The sequence below is a fragment of the Rutidosis leptorrhynchoides genome, chromosome 7 (assembly GCF_046630445.1).
Source record: "Rutidosis leptorrhynchoides isolate AG116_Rl617_1_P2 chromosome 7, CSIRO_AGI_Rlap_v1, whole genome shotgun sequence".
NCBI classification, from domain to species: Eukaryota; Viridiplantae; Streptophyta; class Magnoliopsida; order Asterales; family Asteraceae; genus Rutidosis; species Rutidosis leptorrhynchoides.
Window position 1 is genome coordinate 379,835,313 of NC_092339.1, and position 14,711 is coordinate 379,850,023.

At 31.7% G+C, this 14,711-nt stretch overlaps 1 protein-coding gene across 1 annotated transcript; it reads left to right on the forward strand.

Moving 5' to 3' along the window:
* The first annotated feature begins 8,929 nt into the window (after positions 1-8,929).
* LOC139860559 (heat shock cognate 70 kDa protein-like) lies at positions 8,930-11,865 on the forward strand. The gene is made up of 3 exons (XM_071849309.1): positions 8,930-9,143; positions 10,151-11,115; positions 11,149-11,865. The coding sequence occupies exons 1-3, from the start codon at positions 8,930-8,932 to the stop codon at positions 11,863-11,865; spliced, it is 1,896 nt and encodes a 631-aa protein (XP_071705410.1).
* Positions 11,866-14,711: the final 2,846 nt, after the last annotated feature.

Consider the following 14,711-nt stretch of genomic DNA (forward strand, 5'->3'; position numbering starts at 1 on the left):
GCCAAAAGATGCAGCAGGGAGCCAGAACCCTTTAAATCGGAAGCTCACAACTCAGCCACTAACAAATCCAACTATTACTACGAAGCAGAAAATTGTCAACGTCCATTAATTTAACCACTTAAATAATTTTTCTTTCTGTTTGAGATATTAGATAAGAAATAGAGAAAATTTCTAAGTCCTAAAAACTAAAGCGTCGAGAAATAAGAAAGAAAAAGAATGCGCGTCGAAAAACGTCGAAAAATAAAAATAAGAAAATAGCGCGTCGTAACTTAAAAAGGAATTAAAAACTAAGAATTAAAAGTTGCGTCTAAAAATATTAAAGCTTAAAAGAAAAACTATATCCCAAATGGTAATAACTTAAAAAGGTACTAAAATATAAAAACGGCGTCGCAAAATTCTAAAGCACCTAAATCTTAGTCTAAAGAAAAAGCACTTAAGGGATTTTACGGCAAAGCCTAAAAATCTAGAAGTAAAAATAACTATGGCAAAAACTAAGTTTAAAACTAAATATGAGCTAAAAATACAAATATTACGCTAAAACGATTAAAAAGGGACAACATATAAAAATATACAAAAAGTTGTAAAAAGTACAATTTTTATAAAAATATTATTTTTATATTATTTATTTATTAAAACTATTAATTTTACATATAATAAAACTAATTAAAATTTAAAATACAATTTAATTAAAAAAAACTTAAACTAATTATAATAATTAAACTAATTAGGGTTTATTAATAATAATAATAATAAAATCCATAATTAATGTGAAATTAGGGTTCTGTCACGTGTGTCAGAGTGTCTCCGCGAGTCGCGGTATTTCAAGCAGCAAACCCCGAGAGTCGCGGGGTTCCAAATTCAACTCTGGTACAGTTTTTAATTAGACGTGTTTTTTTTTATATATATTTTTCTGTTTTAAAATCTAAATATTTATATAATAAAAACTTATATTTAAAAACTAAAATAAAAATAGAACTACTTTATAATTTTATAAATAAAAATCGTAAAACTAGATTTATATATATATTTTATTTTTTATTTTTTTTCGGTTTTTTTTTATTTGATATTGTTTTTCTAAAAATATATTTATACAAATATATATTAAAAATATAGCGTTTCACCAAGTTCCCCGGCAGCGGCGCCAAAAACTTGATGTCGTGCGAGGTGTATATAAAATACTATTAATTTTACAAGAAATACTATTAAGAATTACACAAGTTTTAATTATTTATTTACAAATGGGATATACCTAAACCTTGCTACAACACTATAGGCAGTGTACCTAATCGTAGAGTAGTATAGTTTTTGGTAAGTCCGGTTCGTTCCACAGGGAGCGGGCTTATTGCACACTATATTTTTAAACAACTATATTTGTACAAAATATATATAATCATATATAATAATATATAAAAGGGGGTTTACCGTTTAATGACCGGTTTGTCGATTTATATTTTAAGCGAAGCGTATAGTAAATGACGATATTTAAATAACAATATAAAATAAATAACAATAATTAAAATGACAATAAATAAAAGTACGAGGAAAAATGAAATAAAATATATTATGCTTATTTAAACTTCCGTAACCATGATGTTTGACGTTTTGATTTTAATTTATTGTCATGGGTTAATTGTCCTTTGTCCTGGATGTATTTGAAACCTATCTGGTTTTTGTCCATAATAGTTCATCGGTCATAATTATAAACTGCTCGGTAAATTTAACCTTATACCCGAAGTCAAATATTCCAACTAACTGGGGATTCGAACTGTAACAAGGTCTTAATACTTTGCTTAATGAATACACCAGGTTATCGACTGTGTGTAAACCAAGGTTTTAATATTTTGTTAACAATTACACCAATTACCCTTGAATGTAATCCACCCCTGTTTTAATGAGTCCATTGACTATTAATCCATCCCCTTGTCCGGTCAAATGAACAATGATTCGTACTTATAAATATCCCGCCCATCGTGTCCGATTAAGCGTATGTGGTTATATATAGATACGTCAAATCATAACCTTTATATTAAATTAACGAGGTATCGTTAATTTAATATAAAGCCCATTAATAGCCCATAGTCTAATTTCCACAAGTGTCGTTCTTTTGTCCAAACCCCAATTATGGTACAAAACCCAATTACCCCATCTCTAATATTTAGCTTAACATCATGATTACTTCGGCTCAAATAAGCATAATAATAACTTAAGTACGAGACATTAATTTAAAAAGGAGAACATAGCTTACATTGATTATTTATCGCGTAGTGTTACACGGACAGAGCTCCGACTTTAAAACCCGTAAAATAACCTTTACATAACCCGAACTAATCTAATATAACACTAATCTATATTATATATATATATATATATATATATATATATATATATATATATATATATATATATATAATATTTATTTATATTATACTAGGGAGTATTATTATTATTATGTTATTTTTACTCGCAGAATTCGTGACCTTTTATAGGAGTTTTGATTTCTGACAGCTCCGCGAGTCGTGGAGTTTTTAGCCTTCAAACTCCGCGAGTCGCGGAGTTTGAAAATCCAGCTCAGGATCATTTGTCTCATAGCTTGTCGACATAATTTTTAAATATATATAATATATAAATAATTTATATAATTATTTAAATATTATATTATATTCTTGTGCATAGTTGACTTGTAATTTTTGGTCCGTTGCGTCGGGCGTTGATAGTTGACTCATGTCCCGGTTCCGAATTTTCGAACGTCCTTGCGTACAATTTAATATCTTGTACTTTGCGTTTTGTAACTTGTACTCTTGTCATTTTTAGACGTTTTTCATCAATAAATTGAACCTTTTGAATTGTATCTTGAACATTTGAGCTTTTTGGACGTTTGTGTCTTCAAATCTTCGTTTTCGCCTTTTGTCTTCGCACTTATTTATTTAAACAATTACAATGAAAATATAATACAATTACATATGAAAACCTATTATTTAGGAGGGATATTGCTATGAAATATATGTTCCTTTTTAGCCTTATCAGTCACATATCTATCTGAAGTGTTGTGAATCATCCCAAACTGCTCGATTTAACTGTTTCGGTTAAAACGAAGAACACGAAACAAAAAACTAGAAATCTATTGATGTAATTGGATTATGTTGATGCACGAGCATGAGATGTTGTTCATGAATCACGAATTTACATTTTCTTTGTGTTAATAATCATCACATAATGATTTGAGAATTTGAGGATGATGATGAATATCAACATGTACTGTAGAGACAATAATTATATTTGTGAATTTTTTGAATACGTGAACCGTAGCTGAACATGAAATTGTTTTAATCATTGAATATTTGAGATTTAATCAGGAAAGTGTTTGTGTATTTGTGTTTGAAATGTTGATTTGAATAATTGTTGTGAATTGTGATTTCGAATAGGTTTCGGTTTAAATTAGGTAGAATGATATTCGGTTTCGGTAAATCTCATTTGGATGTGTTTGTGTTTTGGTGAGATTCGATGTCGAAAAATTTTCTGAATATTTTTCGAAAAATTTGAAGATCTTCATATCTTCATGATGAAGATGATGAAGGTTTGAAGATTTGAGGTTGAATGTTTGAAGATGAATGTGTTTGGGTTTGAGGGTTTGAAGGTTGAGGGAAAATATTCATGAGTATTCATAAGGATCTCCTTCATGTGATGAAGGCCTAAGCTCCGATACTAATTGTAGGATCCTAGATATCATGAATACCATGAATGTGAACAATACACCACATGAATGTAGAGAGCATTAGTCAAGCTAGTCAACTATATTCCACGGCTCTCTTGAATACATTACAAATCGGTGGCTAATGTTAACTAATCTAGGGAGCCTTGGATCCTTTATATAGCCCTCGTAATAAAGGATCCTCCTTAAGGCTAGGGAAACACGTTTTACTCCTTCTCGGGTACCTAACATGCTATGTGTTACAAGTTGGAATTCTATCAACTTGTATTTGGACTACTTCAGTATATGCTTATGATACTTGGATAATTCTTAACATGTCATAATCTAGTAATCTTAAAGGATAATGAATCATTAACACATATATGTTTGCTTAAGTCTAAAATCTTGTTTATGAATGGTTTAGACTTGGTTTACTTGATGTTTTATAACATGCTTAATTGATATCACTTGCTTAAATTGTTAAGACATCATGAACACACTTAATTAATTCATAAACAAGTTTAAATTTGAATACTAGTGTGCTTTGTGATTAAAGTGGGTTGTTGTCATCAATGACATGTTGACCAACCAATAGGGATTTAGCAAATGTGTTAATTACAAATAAAAGATTATGACAAAAATGAGATTGCCTCAAATGATAATCATGACTTGTATCTAAGAATGTTAGATTTTCCACTTTAAGCATGACAAGTCACTATCAAGGCAATACATCCAAGGTAAATGAATACTTAATGCATATAGTACTTGTATAGGATGTTGGGTATCTTTTACATGTGTTAAATGAAGTAAAGAGTCCAAAGATTAAAGTCCAAAACTGATTCAAACGGCTATACAATGGATAGGAATTTTGGACTGGACCGTGTGCGGTCGACTCATGGTCGACAGTGGTCCCAGACACAGCAATATTTGGAGAACTTGAAGACTTGTACCTCTTGCATGCTACAACTCAAAATCATCATAGTCTCACAAGAACATAACACTCATACATATGTTTGTGATTAGCAAGAAAAGTTCTATAATCTCATAGATTATCGAAGATCTCATAGATTATAGAAGGGGTTGTAAATTTATTATCAAATTACTATCTTTGTAAGTTTACATAGTGTTGTTTTAATCCTTAGAATTGTATTAGGATTGTCATCACTAGAAAGAGTGAGTCTTGTACTTTGTAACTAGAAGCATATGCTAGCTTAGCTATCATCTTCCTTAAAGGAAACTAGGGAGTTGATTAAGTCCATTGGGGATTAATACTTGTCCAAGGTGAAGACAAGTTGATCTAAGTTAGAGGTAATCTTTCAAAGGGATAGAAGGATTAAGTTTGTTGTGTAAGAAGAAGTACAAGGCTTGTAAATTGGATCTTCACTGGATTTGGAGAAAGGTGCTTAGTGAAGCAAAACTCTCAATTAGTGAATCGGGGAGTGGATTAAGGTGGATTAGTTAACATCCACCCGAACCACTATACATCCTTGTGTTTATGTTCTTTACTTTATATTCCGCATTACTACAAACATAAACATGACACACATTGGTTTGAGTTGATTAAGGTGATCAAGGATTGTTCAAATCTTGTTGATCATCGAAAATATTTTAAAAATCGTATTAAGTAACTATTCACTCCCTCTAGTTACTTACAAAATCGATTACCCAACTACCTTCTAACCCTACTATACCAACCAAGGCAGTAAAAGTGCAACTTGAAACACAAATTGAATTAAAAGTTTCAAGGATAAAAGATTATGGAGCTTTGAAGAAGGCTTTGGATTCAATGAAGGATGACTATAATGAGCAGTATGCAGATCTTAGATGTTATGGAGAGGAACTAGTGAGATGCAACCCTGGTACAACTGTTACAATTCAAACATAACCATGTGAGCACACATATACTAAGCTATTCTTTAGGATAAGTTATATATGTCCAGGGCCACTTAAAGAAGGATTCAGATCTTTAGGTAGAGATTTGCTATGAGTTGATGGGGCTTTCATGAAACAACCTACTACTGGATAATTATTGACTGCAGTTGGATTGGACAACAATAATGGAATATATCCAGTGACATATGTAGTTGGGCAAAGATTTGGATCTGGACACAAACTCCAACTTTACATTCGTTAGTGATCGACAAAAGGTGTGTTAGTTGCTTTGTTTTATGGTTTAGTGTATTTTACATTCATTAGATTGTTTGATTATAAGTAATGTTGCTTTGTGCAAGGTTTACTGGAAGCCGTGAAAAGAATTTTTCCTTGCTCTGAACATAGATATTGTTTGAGGCACATTCATGAAAACATGAGAACAAAAGGCTTCAGGGGTCTTGCATTTAAAAATCACTTGTGGAAATGTGCTACTGCAACTACTGTTCCACACTTTAAAAAGACAATCCTTTGGAGTGGAAGTGAATTCTATCAAGTTAATGGGATTAATGTTGAACAGTTTGTAGTAGACTTAGAAAGGAGAACTTGTGCCTGCAGGAGATGGGAAATTACTGGTATGCCCTGCAAACATGAAGTAGCTAGTATTTGAAACAAGGGAGACAATTCAGGGGATGTTGGTGTACCTGAGCATTGGGTGAACCCTGTTTACTTTTTAAATAGTTGGAAAAGGACTTATGGTTTTACCATTAAGCCTATTAATGGAAGGAGTATGTGAAAACCTCAAACTATAACAACCAAAATTCTACCTCCAATCATTATACCCTCAGCTGGTAGACTAAACAAGTACAGGAGAAAAGGAATTGATGAGGAATTGATGAGAATGAAAGTATGAACAATAGTGGAAAGTTGTCAGGGAAGGCAAAGAGTATAACCTGTGGTATTTGTGGTGAATATGGTCATAACAGGAGGAAATGCACCTCTGGAGGAAGTGGGAGTGGAAATGGAAGTCAGAATCTGGGTAAGAAGAAGAAACTTGAAGCTAGTACCAGTAGCACTAAGAAGAAAAAATGATCATTTGTTGTGAATTAGCTCTTTCTTTTGCTTTACTTTATGTAGTGTTTAAAAAGCAGTTCATATTTCAGTGTATGTAATGGTTTGATTTCAGTTAATGTAATAGTTTGATGTAATGCTTGCAAACACTATGCTTTTGGTAAATTTGGATGATCATAGTATGATGAGTGATACAATGCTTAAAACATTAATGTAATGTGTGGTACTTATGGTAATTTATGTATTTGGTTCATGTATGTGGTGTGGTTTCAGTTTCTAGCTTATAATTTTAGTTAATTGTCCAGTTACTCGTCAAGTTAATGTCCAATGTATGTATTTAGTTTATTTATCTTTTTGTTAAATGTCAAGTATATGTTATGCTTTTGGCCAAAAAGACAAAAACACAACAAGTTAACCAAAATATGTCCCAAAATAAACATCAAACATTGCATCTAATTTCATTCAATAATTTAACCAAATACAGTCAATTCCAGAAAAAATATATCTAAAATACAACAATACAACACCCCATTGTTACTTGACTAACATAACATACACAAAAAATACCCAACTACAAATAACAACCATCTTCATCCTCCTTAATTCATTTATCAATTGATTGCAACGATTACAAATTGGTGGATTAAGCCATTCAAAAAAGCTGCATTCATAAAACTGAGAAAACCTTAAATTAATTCAACCATATATTCAAAGAGGAATTTACGGATTAGGGTAAAAAATCAATCTTCGGTACCTTTTTTGAACAACTGTAAAATCTTCTATCAGGGTTTCGACGTGTCTGGGACAATTGAACGATGGCACTCCTTCCACAATAACAATTCACCATCCCTAATTTTGTGTTGGAGAAACGAAGCCTTCAATTATAACCTAATTTGAACAAATAACAGAGATAGGGATTAATAGCGTTCATGTAATATTTAAAGGGGTGGGTGAAAATTTAAGGACGAAAATACCCTTATGTGCAAGTCATGTGAGGGGTTAAAACGTTAGAATTCCACAGACGTTATGTCATTGGACTCCCCATGAAACGAATTGATACCATAATGACCTCTCAAGTTCAAAAAATTCTTTTGGACTCTGGTTGATGTTTTGAACAAACCACAAGGACCCCCATGTAATTTTGTCTTTAGAAAGCTTAATTATGTCTACTTAGTTTTACTAGGACCGAAGTTCGTCACCATCATAGTTCAGTAGTATTTTTTTTTTTTAGAAATTTATAAATTAAAAATATATAGTTATAAGAATTTTTTACGTTGGTGGTCCCTCATTTTTGGTAAAGAAAAGATTAAAATGATGAATTTACCCTTACATACACGCACATGTCAAAGGTTAACGGATTTTTTTAACAGCAGGTTGACGGAGGGATGCTGATTACAACTTTTTGAAAAACAAAGGATTCTAAAGGTGGAAAAAAAATCTAAGGGACACTGTTAGCAATATGGACTATAATACAGGGACCAACGGAGGAAAAGGTCAAATTTTTTTGAATGTAGTATATGTTTTTTTACCTATAAAGATCAGTTTTTTAAACAATCAAATACATATAGATTGTAATTTGGTAATATAAATAACTACACTTATGTATCCCGTCTACTGTCCTGTTACGTTAAATTAGATGTTTAAACTTCATCCAATTTTGATCAAACAATTATAAACAATAAATTCAAACTTCTAACTTCGAACCAAAAGCTAGCTTCAACAGAGAAACTAATTTTCTCAAACACTCCAAAATTTTTATTGAAAAGTAATATATAATTTTTTTAAAATTTACTACTATATATAATTAAATACTATATTTATATATTTATAATCACCTTTGTTAAAAAAAAATTGGGTAAAGGGTTTTTATAAATATATTTATAATCACCTTTGTTAAATTGTAAATAATACGATCATTCTTACTCAATTTTTTTCTCATTAAAAAATATATTAAACGTAGATGCGTAGCGAATTATTCCGTGAAATTTACTTGACATATTTACTTGCTTTAAATAACACAGCTTGACAACTTGATATCATATACTTCGACATAATTAGATTTCTTGACAATTTGGATATAGTAACTAGCATAAATATATGCTCCTGTAATCTTTCATTACTAGTAATATATTTACACATTCAAACGTCCTGTTTTTATTAAGAATTTCGTACGACTCTAAGTTTTAATAGGTCACAAATACTTCATTCGATCAGTAGGTATGATTAATTGATTCTCCAGTTGATTGGTCATTGGTCATCCTATTAATAATGCGATAATAATAAAAGTTTCAGGTCGATTATATGGGGACAAGTAGTTATGATTTGGCAATTGCTATCGACTTGGGGACAACTTACTCGTGTGTCGCTGTTTGGAAAAACAATCGGATTGAGATCATCGCCAACGAACAGGGCAACAGGACCACGCCTTCTTGCATTGCTTTCACTGATGCTGACTGTTTTATAGGAGACCCTGCTAAAAACCAAGCCGCAACCAACTCTGCCAACACCGTTTTTGGTATGATATATATCTCGATAATTTTTAATATGCGACTAAACTAGTTTGTTCCTATATTATGCAACTTGTTTGTTTTATCCTTGTAGCTCAATTTTGATATTGTTGGTGCATAATATAAGTTCCTAGTTAAGTTCCTAGTTCATTGGATGTTTACATTTATGATTGAACAATGTGAATGTTATTTATGATTGATTCACTGATCACTTAAATCTGAAAGGAAGATGAGATTGTTGCTTATCAAGTTTATAATGCATTGTTTATAAGCTTCCGTACGGATCATATACATCCGTACGCATAACTCAATCCTAGACGTATCCTATTATTCTAATTCGTCTAGCATCTGTTCTTGTCGATTTACAACGTTTACAAGTCTAATTTTAAGTGAATAGATCATTGGTTTTTAGTGTTTTTGATATAAAACACAATATCGAAGATTTTGCACTTGATATTGTCATAACGATTGATTTATAATTGATCCTACAGATATTTAAGATTTTCTGACTGATTTTTAGATACCATCGTTTGTAGACTGAGTTCTTAAGGCTTTTAACGGCATTTAGTGGTAATGATGGTGTGTTCAAGCTTGACGAATATTTGTATTCAAATTTTTTTTTTTTTTTTTTTTTTTTTAAAATCTGAATAAAATTTAAGGCCAATATGCTACTGTATTACTCTGTTTTTAGTCTCATCAGTCTTAAAGCTCTTTTTTTTTTTACAGTATGTTACATCCATTCTATCTGTTTATAAATTAATCAAAGTATTGTTTTATTCATACTTTCTCATTATATGGATTATGGTCTAAATATATGTGAAATTAGTAGTAGTAGTTTAAGAACCTTGAGTGCAATTAACCTTTAGTTCGCTGAACTAATCCAATGGAAAAATTTGTAATTGATGATATGACAAATTTGAAGGATACTAAAGTAGTTAATTTTTACTAATGTGAATGTAGTTATGGCTAAGATGCAATTAACCTTTTAGTTGTCTGAACTAATTTTAATTCACAGATGCTAAAAGACTGATAGGAAGGAGTTATGCTGATGCTAATGTGCAGAGTGACATGAAACTATGGCCTTTTAAAATTATAAAAGGTGAAACTGGTAACCCTAAGATTGTTGTCACATATAAAGGTGAAGAGAAACAGTTTGATGCTGAAGAAATATCTTCCATGGTACTTAAAAAGATGAAAGATGTAGCAGATACATACTTAAACACTGATATTAAGAAGGCAGTTATAACTGTTCCTGCTTATTTCAACGATTCACAACGTCTAGCAACAGAGAAAGCGGCTAAGATAGCAGGCCATAAAGTTCTACGTCTTCTTAATGAACCTAATGCAGCTGCAATTGCTTATGGGCTAGACCTGCACAAGGATCGTGGTGACATAAATGTACTCATTTTTGATTTGGGTGGTGGTACATTTGATGTATCTCTTGTTACCATTAATAGTGAAGGGAAGATTGAAGTTATAGCTGATGGTGGTGATTCTCATTTGGGCGGTGAGGATTTTAATAATCAAATGGTGAACCATTTTGTTGTCGAATTCAAAAATAAATACAATAAAGATATAAGCAAGAATTGTAGAGCTTTGGGGAGGTTGAGGGTTGCTTGTGAGAGAGCAAAGAGGGTTCTCTCGTCAACAACCGAAACGTCCATAGATATCGACTGCTTGTATGATGGTATCGATTTTTCATCAAAAATAACGCGTGCTAAATTTGAGGAGCTAAACATTAATTTCTTCCGCGAGTGTATGAAAACGGTGCAAGGGTGCCTAGATGATGCTAAGATAAACAAGAGTAGGGTGGACAAGGTGGTTTTGGTTGGGGGGTCCACAAGGATACCGATGGTCCAACAAATGTTGCAGGATTTCTTTCATGGTAAGAGTCTTTGCAGATCGATCAATCCAGATGAGGCGGTTGCCTACGGTGCAGCGGTCTTGGCTGCTAAAATGATTGATAAGAAAAATCAAAAGGTTGCGAAGATGAGTGATAAGGTAAATCAAAAGGTACAAGACATGGTGTTGTTGGATGTCACTCCGCTTTCACTTGGATTAGAGGAGCATGGACAACTAATGCGTGTTGTCATCCCAAAAAACACTCCCATACCTTTTACAGAGGAGATAACTAGGTATACAACGTCCGATAATCAATCTTGTTTTGTGTTAAAGGTTTATCAAGGTGAGAGAAGTCGATCAATAGACAACATTTTACTTGGCGAGTTAAGACTCTCCAATCTTCCTCTTGCTCCAAGAACTGTTACAAGCGTCACGGTTTGTTTTGACATAGATGATGATGGCACACTTAAAGTTTCGGCCCATGAACCCATAACTGGTAATAACAACAGCCTCACAATCACAAAAAACCAGTTAAAACATACAAAAGAAGAAACTGACAAGATGTTGAAAGATGCTGTGAAATATAACGTTGATGATCAAGAGTACAGAAAGAGAGTGGAAGCCTATAATGCGTTGGATAATTTCGTTTATGCTTTACGAGCAAGAATGAAGGACCAAGACATCAGGAACACACTGAGTTTAGAAGACTGTAAAACGATGGATGCTGTGGCTAAGGAGGCTACGCACTGGCTTCAAGTAAATAAGGAAGCAGAATATGATGTGTTAGCAGCCAAGAGTAAGGAACTTAAATGTGTATGTCGATCCATTTATGAAAAAACTAATGTGAGGCGATCGATGACGTCATACATGAGTACGAAAAAGAACTAATGAGAGGCTGAGCTGTTCACGATAGGTGACATACATGAGTAAGATTTACAATGTTAGCTGCAAGATTAGTGTCTTCCCAGATAGGTGCCGAGGACTAGGATGATGTTCTTTTCATGTTTAAACTTACTTATATAAACCTTGTATCCATTTCGCTTATTATGTCTAACTTTGGCTTATTAATAAAAATTATAGTTTTGTTGGAAAAATTCTTGAGTGGCATATTTTGTGTAACATCTTATAGTATGATGTTTTGCAGCTAAATAATAACTTCATATTCTAAAGGAGACTAGATTATATGGACAAAAGTCAAGAGGGAAATCAAGAAACTAAATTAAGTACTTATGGTTTTTTTAGAAGCATTTTTGTGGTTTGTCAAAAACATAAAGTTTGCGTCGTTAAACGTTTTGCTAATGACAAAATTACACGGATAATTCTTGTGGTTTGTCAAAAAATTTCACGAATAGTCCAATTTTGTTATTGACACGGATAGTCCTTTAGTGTCCATCGTAGATAGTCCAATCGTTAGTACTATTTTTTCACTGTTAAATTGATCCATGTGCCAAACATGTGAAGATATTTACGTCATTTAAGTCGCCTTATTCTTTTCATTGTTTCGCTTCATCATGTTGTTCCGCAATTTCTATTTTGAAAAGCTTGTTCCTCCCCAATTTAAACGCAGCAATCAAAAGTAACCTAAATTTAAATTTAAATTTAAAATTCAAAAAAACCCATATATAAAGGGTAATTTCATATCATCATCATCGTCGTTTATGTTTCTCCTTGATCCTAACCATAATTTTTTCATCTTCACCTTCAAAGATGATTTTTAACGATGTAAACAATTGGACAATACATATTCCATATCCTACAAATACCAAAATCAAATTCGTAACCCATAATTTGTACAATGAAAACAATTGAACAATTGGACAATACATATTCCACAAGAACTACCCGTGTAATTTTGTCTTTTTTAATCATGGAAACTCATGTGGTTTTCACTTTTATCAAGGATAAGAGATGTGTATAAAACTATAAATTTTGTTAGAAATGGAGAAGAGATGTGTATGAAGATGAAGATTAAAGTCCAATAAGGATAGAGATGAAAAATGACTATTTTACTCTCATGTGCTAAGTACATGTCATGACTTAACGGAGAAAAATAACACTCGCTAGAAATTTGGACTATCAACGCAAAACGTGCAAACTTCTGAACTATCTAGTTGAAAAAATAAGTTTGAACAATCTGTGTATTTTTAGCAAATCACAAGAACTATCCGTGTAATTTACTTATACCTTAATGTGAATTATTTGTTTGGATGTGTTTGTCAAAGTTTTATTATTCCCATTAACTTTGTTTCGATTGTTACTGGATGGTTTTGATGGGATTTGATTTGATTAAATTTTTATTTTAATTTGTGATTTTTTAGTGTTTGTGAGTTTTTAGTGTTTATGAAGCATTATACAAATGAAGATGATAAAAAGATAATTGAACGGTAAAAAGACGAAAATACTCTTATGTGTTCGACACATTACTGGATTTAAAATAATTAACGTCCGTTGACGAGAGTGATTATCCATGATTATAGTGCAAATCACAAAACTATCCATGATAAAAAAAAAATAAATAAATAAATAAATAAATAAATAAATAAATAACAACCTAAAGACTAAATTTAATGTTTTCGACAAACCACGTACCATCCTTGAAGTTGTCTTATGATTATTCCAATGATGTACGGAGTACTAAACTAAATCTTTTTAGTTGGTTCAATATAATTATATTTATATTTATATAAACTATAATAACGCTAGAAAAAATTAAAATTTAAAAACTATTCAATCATCATTATTATTCCTATATACTGTATACTATATACTAATACTATTAGCCATCCCGTTTGTTGTCTTTTTGTGATGTTTGGTATGTCATTTTATACATCTTATATTATATATTTGTCATTTATAATATATGTGTTTCCTTTGGTTTAAGTAGTAATAATAAATTTGGTGTTTACACACCTACGTGAGTTTGATATGCAATTATTTTGTAATCTTTTTCAAATGCATAACCAGCTACCACACGAGTCGTATACACTTACGTGGTGTATCTATAGAGGAGTCAATGTGCTCGTTCATAGGAGGGTTTCCTCGCTTACAAAAAAAAAAAAATGTAGTATGAAGTATTCATAAGTTGAAGTAATTAAATTCTTTGATTTCTAAAAAATAGAAAAAATAAATTAAATTCCTTGATATTTTATAATGATAAATCTTTAATATGTATAATAAAATTGGTGAAAAAATAAAAAAATTACTCGTATAAGCGTAAGGATATAATAGTGGGCCAGCCCAATACGATACAACGTACTATAAAGCCCGAAATTAGAAATGTATTTTGAATTTCCATTTCCATTTTCCGCACACAAAAAAAGGGCGCGATTTCTATCATCGAGCTAAACCTAAAATCAAAAAATTCAGAATCAGAATTCAATGGCGAGGGTTGAAGAAGTCACTGAAAATGAGGAGAATAAGGAGAATCTCGCCAATCTGGAGAATAAGAAGAACAAGGAGAAAGTGAAAGCGAAAAAGGTGAAGATCGGTACAACCAAAATTAACAAGTATGATATCGATTTAGGTTGCTGCAGGTTCAAGGTATTTAGAGGTAAAATCAGCTAATTAGCATTATTATTAAGTTATATCCAGTTATATCAGTTAGGTTTTCTATTCAGAGGTTTTAATCTAAGTTTTTGATTACAGTGAATGCTGAGAGAGAGCTTAATCTCAACGTTTTTGATGGTGATTTCGTGAGTATCAGGAATAGGACGGCTGAAAATCCGAGGAAACCT